General features: G+C 42.0%; 1 protein-coding gene across 2 annotated transcripts; it reads left to right on the forward strand.

The window, feature by feature from the left end:
- Positions 1-551: 551 nt before the first annotated feature.
- On the forward strand, positions 552-22,180 carry LOC124503487 (cytochrome c oxidase subunit 7A-related protein, mitochondrial). 2 transcript variants are annotated; one of them, XM_047068569.1, is made up of 3 exons: positions 552-702; positions 20,116-20,247; positions 21,311-22,180. In XM_047068569.1, exons 1-3 carry the CDS (start codon positions 625-627, stop codon positions 21,449-21,451), a joined length of 351 nt encoding a protein of 116 aa, XP_046924525.1. In that variant the 5' UTR covers positions 552-624; the 3' UTR covers positions 21,452-22,180. The 2 variants fall into 2 exon arrangements, with proteins under 2 accessions (XP_046924525.1, XP_046924526.1); XM_047068570.1 differs by having other exon boundaries at positions 555-696.
- The last annotated feature ends 1,930 nt before the right edge of the window (positions 22,181-24,110 follow it).

Here is a 24,110-nt window from a genome sequence, read left to right on the forward strand (position 1 = left end):
GCCGGAGAAGCCCGGCGGACGGGTTCATACTCCGAATGAGTGAGAACTGGGCGCTTCACCAGGTGACCAAAGGAAGGAAGGAAAGAAATAAGACTGAGCAAATTAAGTTTGGTAAAGGAAGAGAAGCCTTCAAACCAAGAACCAAGTGGCAGCCCCTCAACACTAGCTCTCCCCGCCCCTCCCGCCCAAACCCCGCCCAGGGCCCGCCCCACTCAACCCCGCCCAGGGCCTGCCCACTCAACCCGGGCGAGTCCCGTAGCCTCCATCCTGGTTTCGTGGGGCGCTTGCGCATTTTTAAGGCGTCTTGGCACTGCCCGAATCTAAATGTGGGTAAGGGGCAGGGAACTTCGTGGTTTCTACAGATACCCCTCCGGCGGCTTTCTGCACTCTCCAAGAGCTTGTTTTTTTGTTTTTTTGTTTTTGCCTTTCTTGGTCATGAGACTCCGGCTTCTTCTTCCCTGATATACTGAAGAGGGCATGTTATAAATTAGGCGATATCCGGGCAGCCCGTCTCCTGGCGCAGGGTCCTTGGGCTGAAGCTTAAGGCGTACGGCAGGGAAGGCAGGGTCCTTCTCTGAGGCAGTCGCGCAGGCACCGGCTGCGGGAAGCCGGTCACCGGGCGTCATGTATTACAAGTTTAGTGGCTTCACGCAGAAGTTGACTGGAACATGGGCTTCCGACGCTTACAGCCCTCAGGTACAGGTAGCTCCAGGCCCTCTCGGACAAAAGTGGCTGCCCGAGCCTCTGTGCCAGGCAGTCGTGGCGCCGGAACCGGGTGGGGTTTCTGCTTGCGGTTCGGTTTAGCTCGGCACGACCCCTCCCGGCGCCTCTCAACGTCTTGCGGCGGCCATAAAGGCTCCTAATTCTGTAGCTGCTTCCCCGTCGGGGCTGGCCCGGGGCGGAAGTTGGGCCTGGCACTCAGCTGGGGTCAAGGTGACCTCCGAGGTCGCTGCTTCTGGGTTTTCGGGGTGGCTTGTGGGGTCTGCGTGGCCCAGAATGCGACCCCGAAGTTCGGCTTTGTCCTTTTTAAGGAGGTCTCGCTTTTGGTCTCCTCGGTGCTCCATTGCTTACCCCACCCTGTGTAGCCCAAAAGCCTCATCAAAGCATGAGATTGGAGAGCTGGGATGACAGCACCGAGGGAAGCCATAGGGGCAGGAGAGGCTGTAGGATCAGAATTAAGAGACCTAATGGGTTCTTTCAAATGTCCAGGTGAGCCTGGGCAGTTACGTGTAACGACCTTAACGTTTCCCAACCGTGAAATGGTTGATGGCCGTTATTTGAGTCTAAAAAGTATTCCAATTTCATTCAGATTTTGCCAGTTGAAGTTTGTCTCAGTGGTAGACTTTTTTTTTTTTTAAGTTTACTTATTTATTTTGAGAGAGAGCACGGGCAGAGAGGGAGAGAGAATCCCAAGTAGGCTCCATACCATCAGCACAGAGCCCAAATGGGGGCTCCAGTTCACAAGTGTGAGATACCACCTGGGCTGAAATCAAGAGCTTAACCGACTGAACCACTCAGGTCCCCCTTCGGTTGTAGACTCTTAATATGAGCTAACATCGTGGCTTTGATGCCTTGATTTTATGGCCTTTCCCAGGATTACTTTATCGTGAGCTTAGTTTCATCTAGGGCAGCTTTCCTACAGGTTAAGTGAAATGACTGGCAGTCTTTGGCAGGTGATTGGTACTTGATAAGTGGTAGCTATTCTCCAAAAGTTGAGTGTTAGATACCATCATATTCCTTATCCTCATAGAGTAGTGTGGGAACGAACGGTTCGTGAAATACGCAGTTGGAAAACTGGACTGGAATGGTAAGGATCCTAGGTGGGGTGTAAAGAATGCTCTATTATGTTACTTCCTCCTTTTTCTGGGGGACACAGCGGCTTGCCTAAGTGGGGAAGGTGTTTAAGAGTAATTTCAGTCTAAGATTGGACGTGCTGTTAATGTTAACTAGGGTAGAGAGGGGAAAAAGGGCAAGTTTTGGAGGGAGTGTGGGGTTCGGGAGGAAGGGTCCAGGTTTATAAATGTTGACCATTTGATGATGTCATGTTTGGTACCAGCTGGATTTATGAATATGAAGTTTAATAGAGCTGGGTGTCTTCAGCCCATAATTGGTAGAATCTGTGGTGGGGAGGGGATCATCCAGGGAGCATATAAGGAAGAAAGGTGGGAAGATGATTAGGCTACAGAAATGCGAAGCGGAGGGTAGAGGAGGAAAATTTATGAAAAGAACAAACCAGGTGGGGCGCCTGCGTGGCTCAGTCGGTTGAGTGTCCGACTTCGGCTCAGATCATAGTCTTGAGGTTCAAGAGCTCAAGCCCAGCATCGGGCTCTGTGCTGACAGCTGGGAGCCTGGAGCCTGCTTCAGATTCTGTCTCCCTCTCTCTCTGCCCCTCCCCTGCTCGTGCTCTCTCTCTAAAAAATAAACATTTTGAAAAAAACAAACCAAGATTAGAAGGGAAATCATCCTGGTGGTGTCACTGACTGCCAAATTGGGTCAAAGAAAGATCAAAGGAGGTCAAAGAAGGAATTGTCCATAGGGATTTATTTATTTTGTAGATTACAGGGGAATAGCCATTTCTATCATATTTGTTTCAAAAGAGGTAGTTTTCATGCACTGATCTTAAATGTTACAGTGTAATGAGTTTTGACAAATGCATACACTGTAACCTCCAGCCCTGTTAACATATAGGACATTCCATCACCCCTAGGAAGTTCCCTTCCCTATTCAGACTTTTATAAATAGTTTTGCATGTTTCTGATTTTCAGGGAAGTGGAACCACATGCTACTCTTTTATAAGGTTTTTTTTGTCCTTCCATACTTTTTTTTTTGGTTTATTTTTGAGAGAGTGATAAAGTACGAGCAGGGGAGGGGCAGAGAGAGGGAGACTGAGAATCCAAGCAGGTTCCAGGCTCTGAGCTGTCAGCACAGAGCCCGATGTAGGGCTTGAACTCATGACGCGAGACCATGACCTGAGCCGAAGTTGGATGCTTAACCAGCAGTCACCCAGGCGCCCCAGCATATATTGAAATTAGCTCTCAGAGATTACCCTGAGATTAGCAGAGATTTTTACCCTGAAATGCATGTGGTACAGATAGGGCCTTCAGATTTTTAGCACCTCTTAAATTGTGTTTCTCTTGAGAATTTAAACTTCTTAGTCACTTAAGGATTTCCTTTTTTTTTAAAATCAGTTTTTTAAATTTTTTATTTGTTTTTACTAAAAAATTTTTTTTGATGTTTATTTTCGACAGAGTGCGAACAGGGGAGGGGCGGAGAAAGAGGGAGACAGAATCTGAAGATGAGCTGTCAGCACAGAGCCTGATGCGGGGGCTCGAACTCAAGAATTGTGAGATCATGACCTGAGCCGAAGTTGGACACTCAACTGACTGAACCACCCAGGCGCCCCTATTGATTGATTGATTGATTGATTGATTGAAGAGAGCGCAAGCAAGGGCGGGGAGAAGGTGGAGAGAGAGGGAGAGAGAAAATACCCCAAGCAGCCTCCACGCTATTTGCGGAGCCCTATGCGGGCTTATCCCAGGTTTCTGGGAACATGACCTGAGCCGAAATGAAGAGCTCTTTGAACCACCCAGGTGCCCAAGGATTTCTTAAGCCATGTTGAAAGAAGTGATACTGTGTAGACTTTATGGATTTCAGAGTGCTTGTGACAGGCACACACCCCACCCCCACCCCCAAACCAGGTGTTCTGGCTTTGGTAATTAGGAGTACTTTAGTTTTTCCTTTCCTGGAAATGTTAACAATGTAAAATGTATATGTTTGTAACTCTCCGTATTACCTAAAGTGAATAAGCTAACATGCATTGAATAACGTGGTATAGAAAGGCTAGTTTGCTACAATGGTACAGGTAGATCAGTTTGATAAGTAATTGTATTTTCCAGTGGTTGATAGAAAAGTATTTTCCTTTTTGTGTCCTATGTCAAAATAAATTGAGGCTAATAAACATGGAAAGATGCTCAACATCATTAGTCATAAGGGAAATGCAAATCAAAACTACAGTGAGATACCACTTCACACCTGCTAAAATCAGAAGACAGACAACAGGTGTTAGAACGGCGAAACAGGACCCCTACCGTATTGCTGGTGGGAATGTAAAATGATTCAGCTGTAGCAGGATTCTCCCACAGGGGTGGTGACACCAAGGCTTTTCTTTCCAGGAAGCAACTTTATTCTTGCCGACACTGCTCAGTTGGGTTTGTACTCAAAGCACTGAGCCCTGAATGCCACGTGGCGTAGTTTTTAAAGACGTTTTTTACTTCTTTGTCTCCCATATATGGTAACACACAAACACGTAGTTTGATTAAGTGGTCTCCTGTTAACAAGGTCGTGAGGGATGTTGTCATTTATGCGTATAGGTCAGGTTGCCTTGAGGTTTTTTTCTTTCCTTAGGGAGGGGACCCTACCACACAGCCACTTTGGAAATAGTCCAGTAGTTTCTTAAAAAGTGAACATTTTGGGGTGCCTGGGTGGTTCATTCATTTAAGTGTCCGACTTTGGCTCAGGTCATGATCTTGCAGTCCATGGGTTCGAGCCCTGTGTCGGGCTCTGTGCTGACAACTCAGCCTGGAGCCTGCTTCAGATTCTATGTCTCTCTCTCTTTCTCTCTCTGCCCCTCCTCCGCTTGTGTGCACACTCACTCTCTCTCAAAAATAAATAAACGTTAAAAATTAAAAAAAGAAAAAAGAAACGTGTTTACCTTATGACCCAACAGTTCTTCTAATTAAGAGGGCAGGATGACCTTCTAGGTAAAGGGACTTGTGGGAGTGATGGGGTGGGGGCTGCTGCAGGGGAATCACTGAGTAGTAAGTTTAGCTGTGGTAGGTGGAGATAGGTCATGAAGGGTCTAGGATGGTAGGACTTAATTTTGTGAGAAACAAATAGGAATTTGCAAAGCAACTTGATGCAGAAAGTTGCGGTAGAGTCTTATCCAGAGGTTGGAACAAAGACATACTTCTTACCTTTAGTTGCATGAAGGTTTATGATGGAGGAACAAGTATCATAACCAGAGCTGTGCTTCGAAAAGTTAGTCTACTGCGAGAGACCAGTGCCAGGGATGCCTCTTATACCCATAGAGTAGTTCAGGGTCTTCTGAGTAGGAAAAGGAAAAACAGACGTCTGGGAGATAAGGACTTAGTGACTGATGAGGGGGATTGTGGAAATGAGAAAGGAGGACTCTGAGATGACAGTAATGAGAGGAGGGTGGTGCTGTCCTTAAAAACAGGGGGCTCCTGAATAGATTTGTGAGAAACTGGGTGAATTTAGGACTTGCAGAGTGTGACGTGTCTGGGAAACATGGAGGTGGTGATATCTAGCTGGCAGTTAGGAACAATTTGAGTCACTGCAGATTGAAACTTGATTCTAGTCCTAAATCAGAGTGCAAGAGGTTTTTGGTTTCTATCAGTTAAAAAAAATTTTTTTTTAAATATTTGTTTTTGAGAGAAAGAGCACGAGCAGGAGAGGAGCAGAAAGAGAGGGAGACAGAGTCCGAAACAGGGTCCAGGCTCTGAGCTGTCATTACAGAGCCCGACGCGGGGCTCAAACTCAGACTGTGAGATCATGACTTGAGCTGAAGTCGGACGCTTAGCTGACTGAGCCACCCAGGTGCCCCTAAAAATTAAAAAAAAAAAATTGGGTAATTCTCTTATTTCTTCTCTTTCTCAAACCTAAAAGGTAGAGCAAAAGGGAAACTTGGGCCAGTCAACTTCAGGGGGAAAAAATCAAGCGTACGTCTCTCTAAAAATTTGGAGCAAGTAGTAGGGGCCCTTGGCTGCCTCGTTTGGTGGAACTGGCTCTCTTGGATCTTGGGGTTGTGAGTTTCAGTCTGTGTTGAGTGTAGAGATTACTTAAAAATAAAATCTTAAAAATTATTTTGGAGCAATTAGACTAAGAAGAATTCAACTGCTAAATGGTTGTGGTTGAATGGTTTTAACTGTAGGGGTAGTGATTGTGTAAATAGCTAAGAGATTTGCTATTAAAAAGCAAAACCGGGGCACCTGGGCGGCTCAGTCAGTTGAGTGTCCGACTTCGGCTTGGGTCATGATCTCATGGTTCGTGAGTTAGAGCCCCGCGTCGGGCTCTGTGCTGACAGCTCAGAGCCTGGAACCTGCTTCGGATTCTGTGTCCCCCTCTCTTTGCCCATCCTCTGCTTGTGCTCTCTCTCTCTCTCCAAAAATAAACATTAAAAAAAAAATTAAAAAAAAAAAACAGCAAAACCTGTGATTTCCATTTGGTCTACAGTCCACTATTTTAAGAACATTCATTCACTAGTTTTCTTCTTCGTGGGAGGTATGGGAGGCTCTGCCATCAAGTGCTGATTTGGTTTACATGACTTTGGTTCTGAAATACTCAAGTCTACATTGTTGTGAAGCTATAGCTTATTTATACTTGCAACAGATATTTATTGAATGTGCTTTTTGCTTTTTTAAGTCTAGGAAAGTAAGAGCAGTGAACAAAACCTGCCCTCATGGGGCTTCCATTGCAGTCGGGGAGACACAGTAAACGAAGTAAAATACAATATGCTAGGTGCTGATAAGTGCTGTGGAGAAAGAGGGTAAGTGGGAGGACATGCAGTTTAAAAGGGTGGTGAGGGAATGTCTCACTGAGAAGGTGACACATGGGCAAAGACCTGAAGGAGGTGAGGGTGCCAGCGACGTGGATACCTAGAGAAGAGCATTGTAGGTAGAGGGAACAATGCCTGATGCCTGGGAGATTTAAGGGGCTTGTCTAGTGGGCTGGGGTGGGGAGAGGGGATGATGTTGGTGGCGGGGTGGTAGGGTTTGAAGGGTGCATCTCACGTGGCCCTGGAAGCCATTGTAGTAATTTTGGGTTTAGCTCAGTGAGATAGGACGCTTTGGGGAGAGGTTTGAGCTGAGTAGTGCTCTCTCCAATCACTGGTTGCTGCATTAAGAGTAGAATGCAGGGTAGCAAGTGTGGAAATGGAAGGAGGGTGAGCAGTTAAGAGGGTGTCATAAAAATCCAGGGGTTTGGGGGCACCTGGGTAGCTCAGTTGATTGAGCCTTCGAGGCTTGACACCGGCTCAGGTCATAATCTCCCTCTTTCTCTGCTCCTCCCTTGATCTTGTTCTCTGTAAACTTAAAAAAAAAAAAAAAAAAAAAAAAAAAAAAAAATCCAGGGGCTTGGACAGAGTATGCATTGGTGGAGATGGGTGAGACGTGGTCAGATTCTGAATAGATTTTGAAGGTAGAGCCATAAGGATTTACAGTGTGTGTGCAGAATTCAGAATGATTCCAAGGATTTGGGCCAGAAAACCTGTAACTGTGCTGTTGTCAGTTTTCAGATGGGGAGGCTCATAATTCTATATTGGGACAGCTGCAACCCTGGAAGAGGCATGCATGAAGGGATTTACTTTCCTGTAAATACAGCTTCTTGGTTAATTAAGTCCACTCTTGAGAACCCCAGTGTCAGTCTTGTCTAGCTGCCTTGAAACATTGGAAACATTGACTGCTCTTAAATTGTTAGGTTTAATGACAGATGAATGTCCATTCCTTTTATTGGTGGGGCCAGGACAGTTGAATTATTGATTGTATGGTGTAATAAAATTGTGTAGGTTTGAATCCCACCTTCCTAATGGAATCTCTGAGCTTTGTTTTAATCACCTGTAGCTTGGGCTGATAATACCTTATTTACAGGGTTGATGTGAAGAATATTCATGAAGGTTTTGTAGCATTCTGAGGATGTAGAATTTTATGATGTTAAAATATGCATATGAAGAAAGATTGGAGGAGAATATACAATTCATAATGGTTGATGGGATAAGGTAATGGGATTATAGGTAATTTTAAAATTCTGTATTCCAAACTTTTACAGTATTCTAAATGGAAATACGGAATTACTTAAAACCATTCAGATGGTTGATACTCCTGTTTTCAGATATTGTTCAACAGCTGCTGTAGTTCTGAATCACTTGATGGGTGAACAAACACTGAGCAATTAGGTATAATCCTTTCTAAAAATGCTCCACATTAGTCCTGTCAAAACAAGAATTTAATTTCAAACCATTTTTGGAGATGCTTGGTATAAAGGATTTTTCAATTTTTGCATTCAAGGAGAAATCCTTAGAGGAGGAAATACAGAGCTCACGTGTTGATCCTTTTTTGCCTTCTTATCTCAGTCGTTAGGGCCTCTCTTCCCATCTCTGAATCCTTGTGAGTCTGAGTGTATTATATTACTAAATTTAGACTAGTGGCTTACTCACCAAACTTTACATGAATTATTGCTTTTAAGCAGTAGTTGAGAGGGGCAGTGGGGGCAGGTAGTGGAATACTTAAAAACCCAAGTCTCTCAGGGGCGCCTGGGTGGCTCAGTTGGTTAAGCATCTAACTTCAACTCAGGTCATGATCTCACAGTTCATGAGTTCGAGCCCCACATTAGGCTCTGTGCTGACAGCTGAGAGCCTGGAGCCTGCTTCTGAATCTGTGACTGACTGACTCTCTCTCTCTCTCTGCCCCTCCTCCACTCACACTCGCACGCATATGCGCGTGCTCGCTCACTCTGTGTGTCTCTCTCTCTCTCTCTCTCTTGCAATAAATAAATAAATGTTAAAAAAGAAAATTAAAAAGCAGAAAACAAACCAAGTCTCTGGACTTTAGAGAGGCCTGAATTTTGGCACTAAACTCCATCTTTTTTGCAACATGCTCTTAGGCAAGTTACCCTCTCTCATCTAGTTTTCTCCTCTATAAAATAGAAACAGTAACATCTTGGTAGGTTTGCTGGGAGGATTAAATGAGATGATGCTGTGAAATGCTTGACAGGATGCTGGGTGTATAACAAGGGCTCAGTAGATAATTAGTGGCTGTTATTCCATAACATTAATGTCCATAATGGCAGAGATCGTATCTGTCTTCTTCATCGTGTATTTTCACTAAGTGTTCAGTAATATGTGCTGAGTGAGTGAATGCAGTGCAGATAATTCCCATTTGTGTGACTATGTCAAAGAAATAGAAACCAAGTTTACTTTTGGAGGGGGGAGTTTAATTGAAGTGTAGTTGATTTACAATATTAGTTTTAGGTGTATACAACGTAGTGATTTCACAATTATATACATTACAAAATGCTCACTACAGTAAGTGTACTTACTACCTGTCACCTTACAAAGCGATTACGGCATTATTGACTATACTGTACTTTTCATCTTCCTGGCATGTATTTTATAACTGGATATTTGTACCTCTTTATTTCCTTCACCTCTTTCATTCTCTTGATCCCCCTCCCCTCTGGCAACCACCAGTTTGTTCTTTGTATTTGTGGGTCTGTGTATATTTTTTGTTTATTTTTTAGATTCCACACTTAAGTAGAATAATAATGGTATTTGTTTTTTTCTGCCTGACTTATTTCACTTAGAGTACCCTCATTCCTATCCAAGTTGTTGGCCAATGGCAAGATCTCATTTTTATGGCTGAATATTATTCCACATCTTCTTTATCCATTCATCTATTAGTGGACACTTAAGTTGTTTTTGTATTTTGGCTATTGTAAATAATACTGCAGTAAACATAGGGGTGCACTTATCTTTTAGAACTGACATTTTTGTTTTCTTCGAGTAAATACCCAGAAGCAGAATTACTGGTTTGTATGGTACTTGTATTTTTAATTTTTTCAGGAACCTGCATTACTGTTTTCCATAATGGGTGTACCAGTCTGTATTTCCATCAACAGTGGATGAGGTTTGTTTTTTCTTTACATCCTTGCCAGCACTTGTTGTTTCTTGTCTTTTTGATAACTTGCCATTCTGAGTGGTGTGAGGTGATACCTCACTGTGGTTTTGATTTGTATTTCCCTGATAATTAGTGATATTGAACAACTTTTTATGTGTCTGTTGGGCGTCTGTAAGTCGTCTTTGGAAAACGTGTGTTCCAGGTCTTCTGTACGTTTTTTTGGTATTGAGTTGTATAAATTCTTTATGTATTTTAGATATTAACCCCTTACTGGATGTATCATTTGCACAGATCTTCTCCCATTCAGTAGGTTGCCTTTTTGTTTTGTTGGTTTCCTTCACTGTGCAAAAAGGTTTTTAGTTTGACGTAGTCCCAATTTATTTTTGCTTTTTTTTTTTTTTAATGTTTATTTATTTTTGACATAGAGACACACACACATAGAGCATGAACGGGAGAGGGGCAGAGAGGGAGGGAGACACAGAATCCGAAGCAGGCTCCAGGCTCTGAGCTGTCAGCACAGAGCTCGATGCGGGGCTCGAACTCACAGACCGTGAGGTCATGACCTGAGCCAAAGTTGGACGCTCAACTGACTGAGCCACCCAGGCGCCCCTAAAGATTGGTGCCACATCTGTCAGGCAGTGTTGACAGACTTATCAAAAATGATATTTCCACTCTGCTTAATAGTTCTCTGCTTCTTTCTGTCTCATGGTAGTTCCTCGAGGGCTTTGACAATCAGCAGAGGCAAGAAGGTCCCACTTTAATCTGGGTTTATCTATTTGGAATGGTCAGTTTTGCTGTAATCCCTAGATCCTTCCAATCACCAGTTGCCTTGGCTATGTCATCACCAACCTTTTTTGGGTCAGACTCAGGCAGCTGATTTTGTGGGTCAGGGCAGACATGTCATCAACTTTCCCACTGGTGCACCTCTGTATATGACTTTGATCTCATTAGGGTTGAACTTAGGTGGCCTGGTGAAGGTGGCTGGATGAACCCAGATTTGGGATGACCAAAAACAGTTGCACCTTCACCTTCTCCGCCAAAAGTCAAAAGCATTTTTTTTTTTTTTTTAAAGTAAGCTCTAGGGGCACCTGGGTGGCTCAGTTGGTTAAGTGTCCAGCTTCAGCTCAGGTCATGATCTCACAGTTCATGGGTTTGAGCTGCACATCGTGCTCTGCTGACAGCTCAGAGCCCAGAGCTTGCTTTGGGTTCTGTGTCTCCCTCTCTCTTTGCCCTTCCCCTGCTCGTGCTCTGTCTCTCTCTGAAAAATAAACATTAAAAAAATAAATACAATAAAATAAAGTAAGCTCTACGCCCAGGGTAGGGCTTGAACTCATGACCCTAGAATCTAAGAGTCACATGCTGTGCCACTGAGCCAGTCAGGTGCCCCCAGTTTCATTCTTTTGCATGTAGCTGTCCAGTTTTAATAACACTACTAATGAAGAGACTGTCATTTCCCCATTGTATATTTTTGTCTCCTTTGTTGTAGGGTTGACCATGTAAGTGTCAGTGTTGTATTTCTGGGCTCTGTATTCTGTTCTGTTGATCTGTGTTTTAGTGCCAGTACCATACTGTTTTGATTACTGTAGCTTTAAGTATATCTTGACATTTGCGATTGTGATAACTTTAGTTTTGTTCTTTCTCAAGATTGCTTTGGCTATTTGGGATCTTTTGTGATTCCATACAAATTTTAGGGTTATTCTAGGTCTGTGAAAAATCTTATTGGTATTTTGATAGGGATTGCATTGAATATGTAGGTTGCTTTGGGTTATGTGGGCATTGTAACAGTATGAATTCTTCCAATTAATGAGCCTGGTATATTTTTTCATTTATGCGTGTCTTCAATTTCTTTCATTACTGTCTTAATAGTTTTTGAAGTGCAGGTCTTTCACCTCCTTGGTTAAATATATTCCTTAGATATTTTATTCTTTTTGATCCAGTTGTAATTGGGATTGTTTCCTTAATCTCTCTGCTTCTTCATTGTTAGTAGATATCAAAATGCCACAGGTTTCTTTAATTTTGTATCTTGCAACTTTACATGTATTGTAATAGTTTTTTGGTTGAGCCTTTAGGGTTTTCTTTTCCTTTTTCTTTTTCTTTTTTAATTTTTTAATTTTTTAGAGAGAGAACATGAACAGGAGAGAGGCACAGAGGGAGAGAATCTTAAGGAGGGCTCAATCTCACACCCTGGGATCATGACTTGAGCTGAAATCGTGAGTCAGACACTCAGCTGACTGAGCCATCCAGGTGCCCCTAGGGTTTTTCTTATGTCAGCTGCAAGTAGTGAAAGTTTTTACTTTTCTCTTACCAATTAGGATATGTTTTATTTCTTTTTCTTGTTTGATTACTGTGGCTAAGACTTCCAATACTGTGTTGAATAAAAGTGAAAATGGACATCCTTGTCTTGTTCCTGATCTTAGAGAAAAAGCTTTCACTTTTCACCGAGTATGATGTTAGCTGTGGATTTGTTATATATGGTCTTTATTATGTTGAAGTATGTTCCCTCTAAACCCACTTTGTTGAGAGTTTTTATCATGAATGGGTCCGATGTTTTGTCCGATGTTTTTTCTCATCTGTTGAGGTGATAATGTGATTTTTATCCTTCATTTTGTTAATGTTGTGTATCACTTTGATTTGTGGATATGAAATCAATTTTGCATCCTGGAGTAAATCCCACTTGATCGTGGTGAATGATCTTTTTAATGTATTGTTGAATTTAGTTTGCTAATTTTGTTGAGTATTTTTTGCATCTGTATTCATCAGAGATACTGGACTGTTAGATATATCTATATATATCTATATCTATGTACATAAAATTTGTATTGTCTTTGGTTTTGTTATCAGGGTAATGCTCGCTTTGTAGAATGAATTTGGAAGAGTTTTTTGGAATCATTTGAGAAAGATAAGTGTTAACTCTCTTTTTTCTTACTATTTTTTTATTTAAAAAAAATTTTAACATTTATTTTTAAGAGACAGTGACAGAGGCATAGAGAGAGGGAGAAATAGAATCTGAAACAGGATCCAGGCTCTGAGCTGTCAGCATAGAGCCTGACATGGGGTTTGAACTCGTGAATCGCGAGACCATGACCTGAGTTAAAGTCAGATGCTTCACTGAGCCACCCAGGTGCCCCTCTTATTATTTTTTTTTAATGTTTATTTTTTGAGAGAGAGAAAAACAGAGTGTGAGCAGGGGAGGGGCAGAGAGAGAGAGGGAGACACAGAATCTGAAGCAGGCTGCAGGCTCTGAGCTGTCAGCACAGAACCTGAGTAGGGCTCGAACTCACGAACTGAGAGATCATGACCTGAGCCAAAGTCGGATGCTTAACCGACTGAGCCACCCAGGTGCCCCTTAACTCTTCTTTAAATGTTTAGTAGAATTTGCTTGTGAAGCGTGTGGTCCTGGGCTTTTCTTTCTTGGGAGGTTTTTTTTTTTTTATTATTACAGATTCACTTTCACTGCTAATAATTGGTCTGCTCAGGTTTTCTATTTCTTCCTGATTGAGTCTTGGAAGAATTGCATGTTTGTAGGAATTTATCCATTTCTTCTAAGTTGTCCAACTTGTTGGCATATAATTTTCATAATAGTCTCTTATAATCCTTTGTATTTCTGTGGTGTCAGTTGTAACTTCTGTTTGTGATTTTGTTTGAGGTCTCTTTTTCTCGGTAAGTCTGGCTAAAGGTTTATCAATTTTGTTTATCTTTTTGCAGAACTAGCTCTTAGTTTCATTGGTCTTTTTTTAGTCCCCATTTCACTTATTTCTACTATTAGTCTGTGTTTAACTTCGTTCTACTATAATTGTTATTTTCTTCTTTCTACTAACTTTGGTCTTTGTTCTTTTTCTGGTTCCTTTAGGTGTAAAGTTAAGATTGAGATATTTCTTGTTTCTTGAAGTGGACCTTCATTGCTATAAACTTCCCTCTTAGAACTGCTTTTGTTGTATCCCAGAGATTTTGAACATTGTTTCCATTTTCATTTCTCCATGGATTTTTAAATTTCCCTTTTGATTTCTTCTTTGACCCATGGGTTGTTTAGGAGCATGTTGTTTAGCCTCCATGTGTTTTTGTTTTTTTCCATTTTTTTTCCTATAATTGAATTCTGGTTTCATACTGTTGTGATTGGAGAAGATACTCTGTCTTATTAAATTAATTGAGACTTGTTTTGTGGCCTAATATGTAATCTGTCCTGGAGAATGTTCCACGTACACTTGAAAAGAATGTATATTCTGCTGTTTTGGGATGGAATATTCTATATATATCTGCCAGGTCTGTCTGGTTTAATGTTGTTCAAAGCCATATTGATTTTTATGTCTGGATGCTTTATCCATTGATGTAAGTGGGTTGTTAAAGTCCCCTGCTGTTATTGTGTTACTGTCAATTTCTCCCTTTGTGCCTATTACTATTTGCTCTGTATATGGTGCCCCTGTGTTGGGTGCATGGATAGATATTTACAGTTGTTATATCGTCTTGTTGGATTAATCCCTTTATATAATGCCCGTCTTTGTCTCTTATTAGAATTTTTGTTCTAAAATTTTTTTAATGTTAATTTATTTTTGAGAGAGCTCTCACATGGGTGGGGAAGGGGCAGAGAGAGAGGGAGACACAGAATCTGAAGCAGGCTCCAAGTTCTGAGCTGTCAGCACAAACACCAATGTGAGGCTTGAATTCACTAACTACACGATCTTAGCCTGAGCTCAAGTTAGACAGTTAACCACCTGAGCCACCCAGGTGCCCCTTTACTGTCTTTGTTTTAAATTCTACTTTGTCTGACATAAGTTTGCTATCCCAGCTTTCTTTTTGCTTCCATTTATGTGGGGAATATATATATTTTTTATGTCCCTTAACTTTCAGTTTGTATGTGTCTTTAGGACTGAAAGAGCCTCTGGTAGGCAGCATATAGATGGGTCTTGTTTTTTATTCATTGAGTCACCTTGTCTTTTGATTGGAGTATTTGGACCACTTACATTTAAAGTAATAATTGACAGGTTTATGCTTATTGCTGTTGTGTCAATTGTGTTCTTATTGTTTTTGTAGGTCTTGTTTCTTCTACTTGCTTCTCTTGTAATTGATGACTTTAGTGTTTTACTTGGATTCCTTTCTTTTTATTCTTTGTGGATTTTTATAGATGTATGGTTAGCATGAGGTTCATATATAACATCCTAAGTATATAGCAGTCTATATTAAGTTGATGGTTGCTTAAGTTCAAACACATTCTAAAAGCACTACATAATAAACCCTCCCCCATGTTTTATGTGTATAATGTCATATTTTACATCTTTTTATTTTATGACTATCAGTGAATTAAAAAAATTTTTCTTTAATGTTTGTTTTTGAGATAGAGACAGAGTGTGAGCAGGGGAGGGGCAGAGAGAGAGAGGGAGACACAGAATCTGAAGCAGGCTCCAGGCTCTGAGCTGTCAGCACAGAGCCTGACGTGGGGCTCGAACCCATGAACGGTGAGATTGAGCTGAACCCATGACCTGAGCTGAAGTCGGACGCTTAACTGACTGAGCCACACAGGCACCCCAACGAATTTTTTATTAATATTTATTTTGAGAGAGAACACAAGCAGGAGGAGAAGAGGGGCAGAGAGAGGTAGAGAGAGAATCCCAAGCAGCCTTCATGCTGTCAGCGCAGAGCCTGACATGGGGCTTGATTCCACGAGTTGTGAGATCATGACCCGAGCCAAAATCAAGAGTTGGACACTTAACCCGCTGAGCCCCTCAGGCACCCCTCAGCAAATTTTTTAGATGTAATTGATTTTACTACTCTTGTCTTTGAACTTTCATACCAGTTTTATAAGTGATTGATTTACTACCTTTATTATGTTTGTTTTTACCAGTGAAGTTTTTTTCCTTGCATAATTTTCTTTTAGTTATGGCCTTTTCTTTTCCACTTAAAGTCCCTTTAACATTTCTTCTAAGGTTAGTTAAGTGGTGATGAACTTCTTTAACTTTTGTCTGGGAAACTCTTATTTGTCCTTCAGTTCTGAATGATAATCTGGTCAGGTAGAGCATTCTTGGTTATAGGGTTTTTCCTTTCAGTCAATGCTTTGCATATATTGTGCCACTCCTTTCTGGTCTGCACTGATTTTGCTGGAAAATCAGCTGATAGCCTTTATGGGGTTTTCTTTGTACATAATTAGTTGCTTATCTCTTGCTCCTTTTAAGATTCTGTCTTTAATTTTTGACATTTTGTTGTTATTGTGTCTTGGTACGGACCTTCCTGGGTTCATCTTGTTTGGGACTTTCTCTGCTTCCTGAACCTAGATGTCTGCTTTTCCCAGGTTAGAGAAGTTTTCAGCTGTTATTTCTTTAAATAACTTTTCTGCCCCTTTCTCTCTTTTCCTTCCAGGACCCCTATAATGTGAATAGTAGTACAGTTGACATTATCATATGGGTCCCTTTAACCTATCCACATTTTTTTCTTTTCTTTTTTAATGTTTTTATTTTTGAGAGAGAGTGTGAGCGGGGGAGGGGAAGGGGCAGAGAAAGAGAGAGAGAGAGAGAGAGAGAGAGAGAGAGAGAAAACAGAATCTGAAGCAGGCTCCAGGCTGAGCTGTCAGCATAGAGCCAGATGTTGGACTTGAACTCGTGAACCATGAGATCATGACCTGAGCTGAAGTCAGGCGCTCAACCTACTGAGCCACCCAGGTGCCCCATCCTCATTTTTTCTTATTCTTTCCTTTTGCCGTTCAGCTTGGGCGCTTTCTGTTACTTTGTCTTCCAGATTGTTGATCTGTTTATCTGTATCTTCTAATCTGCTGATTCCTTCTAGTGGTTTTTCATTTCAGTTACTGTATTTTTCAACACTGATTGGTTCTTTCCTAGTTCTTCTTTGAGTTCTCTTAAACTCTTCCTCAATTCCGGTGAGCATCTTTATGACCATTGCTTTGAACTCTTTATCAGGTAGATTGCTTATCTCCATTTTTTTGGGTTCTTTTTCTGAAGTTTTGTTCTTTTCTTTGGAATGTGTTCTTTTTTCTCACTTTGTTGATGGTCTATGTTTGTTTCTATGAATTAGGTGAAACAGTTACCTTCTCCAGTCTTTTTTTTTTTTTTTAATTTTTTTTTTCAACGTTTATTTATTTTTGGGACAGAGAGAGACAGAGCATGAACGGGGGAGGAGCAGAGAGAGAGGGAGACACAGAATCGGAAACAGGCTCCAGGCTCTGAGCCATCAGCCCAGAGCCTGATGCGGGGCTCGAACTCCCGGACCGCGAGATCGTGACCTGGCTGAAGTCGGACGCTTAACCGACTGCGCCACCCAGGCGCCCCACCTTCTCCAGTCTTAAAGGGGTAGCTTTGTGTAGGAATGTGCCTTGTATAGACTGTGTGTGCCTGGTGGCTTTGTTTGGCTAGAGCTGTAGTGGGCATGGGCTGAGGGCACATTCACAGGGCACATTCCCTGTGGGATGGTGGGAGCTGGGGTGAGTTCAGACCAGGTGGTTCAGGAGTGCTTGGTTCCAGTGCTGCCCTACTGGGACAGCAGAAGCTGGGTTGTCCTCAGGCTCTGCACCTTGGGCCTCTCCCTAGTGGGATGGCTGAAAGAGCTTCTGGTAGGGCAGGTATGGGTTGGGGTGCTCTGCATAGGAAGTACCCTGGCTGGCTGGAGCTGAAGCAGATGCAGGCCCGGGTGTCCCAGGGTGCTTCTTGCCTGGGCCACCTTGGTGAGATAGCTAGGGCTGTAGTTGGTGCAGGCTGGGGTAGCACCTTGGTGGGACTGTTGGAAGTGAGGCAGGTGCATGTGGTGGGGGACACCTGGAGCTGGTGTGTGGGCTAGGGCCTGGGGCTAGAGGGTACAGGCTGGCTAGAGTGCCTGCTCCCATCTGCACTATCAAGGTAGAGGGGGGAACATAATGGTGCTTGCTAGCACCTTCTAACCAAAGAGAGTTCTAACAGTTCCCCTACCATTTAGTAGTTGCTCTAGGGTTAATAAATGGGTTTCCTTCACTTACAGTCTATTTACTGTTTATACTGTTGTGTGTGTGCAGTTTTTTGTTTTTTGTTTTTTTTGGGTTTTTTTGCCATGGCTCAGGTTGGGTGAATCTGTGCAGGCCTATCTGTGCTATCCCTCCCTACTTCAGTTCCTCCTATCAGGGTGGGATTCCTGTTGTTACATTTCTACTGTTAACACCCCCCTTCCCCCCATCTCTGTCTCCAGCTGTTCTCTGTGTGGTCACGCTATCCTTTGTTGTGTGGAAGCTGTTGAATCAGCCTTCAGTTCTTATTCAGGAGGAATTGCTCTCTATGTAGGTGTAGATCTGGTGTGTTCCTGGGAGGAGGTGAGTTCAGCGTCTTTCTATGCTGCCGTCTAGGACCGAAACCCAAGTTTGCTTTAATACTTTTTTGTTGCCCTGTTGATCCTAATGCTTACCTGGTAGGAGTATCATTGAGGCTTTCAATAATATGATCTTTAGGTCTTGTCAGTTATAGGTAAATTTATATTTCTTTGAAGAGATCAAGAACCAGGGGTCTGACAACTATGTTAATTTGAGCAAAGGGTTTTTTTTCCTCCTTCATCTGTAAAATAGAAGAGGGTGGGCTTGAACTCTGCTTCCTAACTTTAAGTTTTTATTTTTTGTAGTTAGAATTTAATATAAAAGGATGTGTTTTATTGGTTTGTAACTCTAGCTCCTATCTTTTTTTTTTTTTTTAATTTTTTTTTTTCAACGTTTATTTATTTTTGAGACAGAGAGAGACAGAGCATGAACGGGGGAGGGGCAGAGAGAGAGGGAGACACAGAGTCGGAAACAGGCTCCAGGCTCTGAGCCATCAGCCCAGAGCCCGACGCGGGGCTCGAACTCCCGGACCGCGAGATCGTGACCTGGCTGAAGTCGGACGCTTAACCGACTGCGCCACCCAGGCGCCCCTCTAGCTCCTATCTTAATGTGCAGGTTATTTTGGAGAACCATCTTTATCTGTATTTGCCACTGTAGATTTACTCCATCAGATAGAAAACCAGAGTTTCCCTTGGGTTCCTTTTTTTTTTAAATAGCTTTATTGAAATATAATTCACATACCATACATTCACTCATTTAAAGTGTACAGCTCAGTGTTTTAGTGTAACCATGTGCAACCATTACCGCATTAATTTTAGAGCATTTTCATGCCCTTGAGAAGAAACCTATAACCTGCAGTTATCACCCCCCTATTGCTTATTCCCCAGCCCTAAGCAGCTGCTTATCTACTTTCCGTTTTTCTAGGTTTTCTTGCTTTGGACTTTCATATGAATGGGATCATATAATCTGTGGTCTTTTGACTAGCTTCTTTTACTTGGCATAGCCTGTAACAGTACTTTGTTTTTCTTCCCCTTTAAGTTCTTTTTAAGCCTGTGGGTCCTTCTATCCATATGGCTCTGGGAGTTGCTAATAGCAAACCTGTGTTAACTCCCAAGTCTCCTTCTGTTTATATTTATTGACTGTAAATATTCAATGTTAAGCACATATTTATTATCTTATATATAAGATATATATATATCTTATATCTTATATTATCATATATCTTATATATGCTGTTTTTTCAGTGGTAGATACTATTACTTTTGTATATATGTCACAGATGAGAACATTGAAGTTTCCTTAAGTTTTATTATTTGTTTTTTAACTTATGGGTTTATTAATGCCGGAAATTTCAATTGCTCTAATTTTTTTGTTTCTGGTCCTGAAAGACAAGTCTCTTACCATTGCAGGCTCTTCCAGATTGGGCTTTTTCTTTACAGTGTGTCTGGAAAGTTTCTGAAGTCTACTCTGGGTTTAGAAATCCTGTGTTAGTACATCAGCTCACCCAGGGGGAGAAAAGGGACAGCCAGGTCCCTTTTGAAATGTAGCCAAAAGTTCATACAGGTTAAAAATGTTTTATTGAGGGGCACCTGGGTGGCAGAGTCAGTTAAGCACCTGACTTCAGCTCAGGTTATGATCTCACCGTTCATGAGTTTGAGCCCTACATTGGGCTCTGTGCTGACAGCTCAGAGCCTGGAGCCAGCTTTGGGTTCTGTGTCTCCTTCCCTCTGCCCCTCCCCCACTCATTTTCTCTCTCTCTCTCTCTCTCTCTCTCTCTCTCTCACTCACTCTCGCTCTCAAAAATAAAAATCTTAAAAATGTTTTATTGATTTGATAGGAAGGTAGACATAATAGGTTTTCTGGAAGCTCAGATTGGGCTTTTGTGATTGTTTGCTTCTCTCTCCCTCACCTCAAACCCCCATCTTAATGGCAGGGAATTCTTGATGGGGTTTGCTGTGGGAAAGTGTTTTGTTAAAAGTTTAAGGACTTTAAATCTTAAAATTAAAGGCCTTGTAATGCAAACTTGGAGAGCCTTTCCTTCCCTCTTGTGTGGTTGAATGACTGCCTCCATGATTCCAGATAGCCTGCTTGTTGAAGGTTGTTCATATGCCCAGACATGCTTTCAACTTGACATTTTCCTTTTTCTTACAGGGATTAAGGCCTGTGGTTTCCACAGAAGCACCGCCTATCATATTTGCCACACCCACCAAACTGAGTTCTGATTTTACTGCGTATGATTATGCTGGGAAAAACAAAGTTCCTGAGCTGCAGAAGCTTTTCCAGGTGAGAGAAAACACTAGAGGAGACACTAGAGAATGACTTGTTATTTTGGCAATGAGTTTTCTTCTAAATGTTTTTGCTTGCTTGATATTAAAATTCACTGAGCTGTTAGAAGAGGCTCTCTTGGGTTTGCTGATCAACAGAGAGCAGCCAGAATTGGATTTCAGAATATTATTAATGTTAATCTACATACAGATAATTGAGAGGTCAGTGGCCCGGCTGCATCTCTGGTGCTGTGGGAGTGAGTGTTTGTTATTGCTGTTGCTAGAAGGTAGCTTCCCATATCCTCAGAAATATGTGTAGATTCAGGACTGGCTTGGGGACTTTTGGTCAGGTTAATCCTTTTTTTTTTTTTTAGGTTAATCCCTTTTTAATCTGATAAATAAGACTTGATTGGGCATTTGGAGTCTTGAGTTATAGTGGGGGAGGGAGTTTGGAGACTGCGCAAAATAATGGATTAAACATTTTATGGAGACTCTCTTTTTTAAAGGTTTTGTTATCTTTTTAAGTAGGCTCCAGGCCCAGGGTTTGAACTCACAACCCTGAGATTAAGAGTTACGTGCTCTACCAGCTGAGCCAGCCAGGTGCCCCTAGAGTCTTTTTCTTTTTAAACAAGGGTTTACCAGCTTAATGGAAAGAAACTGAATACAACATGGACTTGAGCCTACTAACTGACCTGGTGTGCTCAGACATCACTGACTAATGATCAGAAGTCAAACTAAATGTGGAGCGTGTCTTGTGCCTGCAGTCATTTAGCTGTGGGTTACTTTTGCCTTTAAAAGAAATTCACCAGTGCGACTGGCCTAGTTAAGCAATATATGATAAATTCCTTAGAAACTTGAAATTTGTTGCATGCAGGTTCCTGAGGCCCCATTTTGGAGAATGACTTTGGCCTTCCAAGCTTTAGTTGCGTATTTAAGAAAATGTACACCACTGTTGAGTCAGGATTGTAAGGGATTGGGGGTTTTTCCCCTGCAGTGTGTTGATGGCTTAGTTATGAAGACCTATTAGCCTAAACTGTAAAGTCTTCTTATTAACCATGTCCTTGATAATCCTTGCTTTCCAGAAGTCCGACGGTGTGCCCATCCACCTAAAACGAGGCCTGCCTGACCAAATGTTGTACCGGACCACCATGGCGCTGACAGTGGGAGGGACCATCTACTGCCTGATTGCTCTCTACATGGCTTCGCAGCCCAAAAACAAATGAGTTAGGCTGCAGAGGACTGGTTTGCTTTTTGGCATAAACCCTTTGAATTTTCATTTTTCATTGTTGTGTAAACATTGTCTTTTTTACTTGAATGGTTTACTTAACATTTTCCCAGAAAAATAGATATTAAGGCCGTATTTTGGTTTGTTTATGAAATGCATATGGTCCATCAGAGCTCATTGGATAGTTAAGACTATTGTTTAAAGAAATGCTGCTGCTCTTTGAGCTCCTGATTTCCCTGGAGGTTCTGGATGAAGGTTGCACACAGGCTCATTAATAGCAGTCTGTGCGGAGATCCTTAGGGACTTATGGTGGTGTTTTTGAGCATGGGGTGCAGAAGCCTTTCTGGATTTGGATGTGACTGAGGAAGGAAGACAGAAGCCAAGGCCAGGAGCATGAAACAGGAGTTTGAGTTAGTAGACACCTTAGGGATTTTTCCTTCTTGTGACAAAATGTTAAGAAAAATTATTTGTTGCCTGCCTCTATTCATCGGGCAGTTTGTTTCCAAGGGTTATTTGCCTCATCTCCGATCACTAGTGAAATTTTATGTGTAATTGTTATGTATTTATTCCACCTTGGGAACAGAGAACACCTGTTTAGTGTTGCACTTTAGAGCAGTGTGTTTTATTAATGCAGCTGTGACACAGATTCTCCTTTACCTTTTCAAAATGTTATGGCTTTAAATTGTGATTTATTTTGAATGTGGAATAAATACATGAATGAAAAATATAAATTTTGAAGTCCTTTTGAATGACCTTTCAGAATACTTTCAGAAAACCAGAGGCATCTTAAACCTGAGTCTAATTTCTTTCTTTTTAATTGGGCACCAGATAATCTTTACAAAGTAGTTCCTCAAAGTCAAGTAATAGGCCAATGGCATATTGATGATTACCATATGGTTCCTTGTAAGAAACCAGCTTGCCCCTTCGTGAAATGTGCCTATAATACACAGTTCTTTAGACATTAATTTCCTGTGCTGTCACAATTGGTAGATTTCACATACGCTATATTAATGCTGAGAAAAGGTGGGATTTTATTTTATAGAAAGTGGTAGTCTGTATCTTGCCATAGCAAAGAAGAGTGACCTTTTACTAAGGATAAAATAAACACTCACTAGCATCCTCACTGGCTAGGAAGCCCTTATTTGCCTATACAAATCTAAACTGTATTCTTCTCTGGTATTTCCCCCAAGTTTTTAGTTTGAAAACTTTCAGACTACAGGAAGATTATAAGAATAGTATGGTATACACAGTATATCCTTCACTTAGCAATAATTGCCACCTTTGCCTTTTCTTGCTCTCTTACAAATGGCGGGCACACAATGAATGTACGTAAACACATTTGTTTTTTGCTGAATCATTTAAGATTAAGCATGCAATTGTAATAATTCAGCCATAATTCCTTTAGGCAGTGTCTCCTAAGAATAAGGACATTCTCCTTCATGATCATAACATAGTTGCCACACTCAGATTAACATTGATAACAATACTATTTAATATATATTCTATATTTAATTTTCCCAGGTATCACAATGATGTATCCTTTATAGTTGTGTTTGTTTTTTTTTTTTTAACGTTTTATTTATTTTTGAGACAGAGGCAGAGCATGAACGGGGGAGGGTCAGAGAGAGGGAGACACAGAATCTGAAACAGGCTCCAGGCTCTGAGCTGTCAGCACAGAGCCCGACGCGGGGCTCGAACTCACGGACCTCGAGATCATGACCTGAGCCAAAGTCGGCCGCTTAACCGACTGAGCCACTCAGGCGCCCCTAGTTGTGTTTTTAAAAATAACAACTTTATTGGGATATAATTCACATACCATACAATTCACCTATTGTTTTGTTTATTTTTGAGAGAGGGAAAGCTTGAGCAGGGGAGGGGCAGAGAGAGAGGGAGACACAGAATCTGAAACAGGCTCCAGGCTCTGAGCTGTTAGCACAGAGCCTGATGTGGGGCTCTAACCCACGAACCATGAGATCATGACCTGAGCCGAAGTCGGTCGCTCAACCGACTGAGCCACCCAGGTGCCCCCAATTTACCTATTTAAAGTGTACAATTCAGGGGTGCGGGGTGGCTCAGTTGGTTGAGTGTCTTTTTTTTTTTTAATGTTGACTTATTTTTGAGAGGGAGGGAGGGAGGGAGAGGGAGAGAGAAGCAGGCTTCAGGCTCTGAGCTGTCAGCACAGAGCCCAATATGGGGTTTGAACCCATGAACGGTGAGGTCATGACCTGAGTGGAAGTTGGATGCTCAACCGACTGAGCCACCCAAACTCCCCAAGAGTCCCACTCTTGATTTCATCTTAGGTCATGATCCCAGGGTCTTAGGGATTGAGCCCCCTTTGGGGCACGCTGAGCGTGGAGCCTGCTTAGGTTTCTCTCTTTCCCCCCACTTCTGCCCCTCCCCCTCTACTTCTGCCCCTCCCCCTCTGCTTCTGCACACACACACTTTTGCTCTCTCAAAAACATTTAAAGTGTACAGTTGAGTGGTTTTTATCATCTACAGAGTTGTGCAACCATCACCACAATCAATTTTAAAATATTTTCATTACCCTAAGAGGAAGTTCTCTGCCTGTGCCTGGTAGCAGTTGTTCATCTTCCCCACCCCACCTCCTAGCCTTAGGGAACCACTGATCTCTATTTTCTGTCTCTATAGATTATTTT

The sequence above is a fragment of the Lynx rufus genome, unplaced genomic scaffold (genome assembly GCF_022079265.1).
Source record: "Lynx rufus isolate CCGP_SWC_20201006 ecotype Redwood Valley unplaced genomic scaffold, mLynRuf1.p SCAF_8, whole genome shotgun sequence".
Lineage (NCBI taxonomy): Eukaryota > Metazoa > Chordata > Mammalia > Carnivora > Felidae > Lynx > Lynx rufus.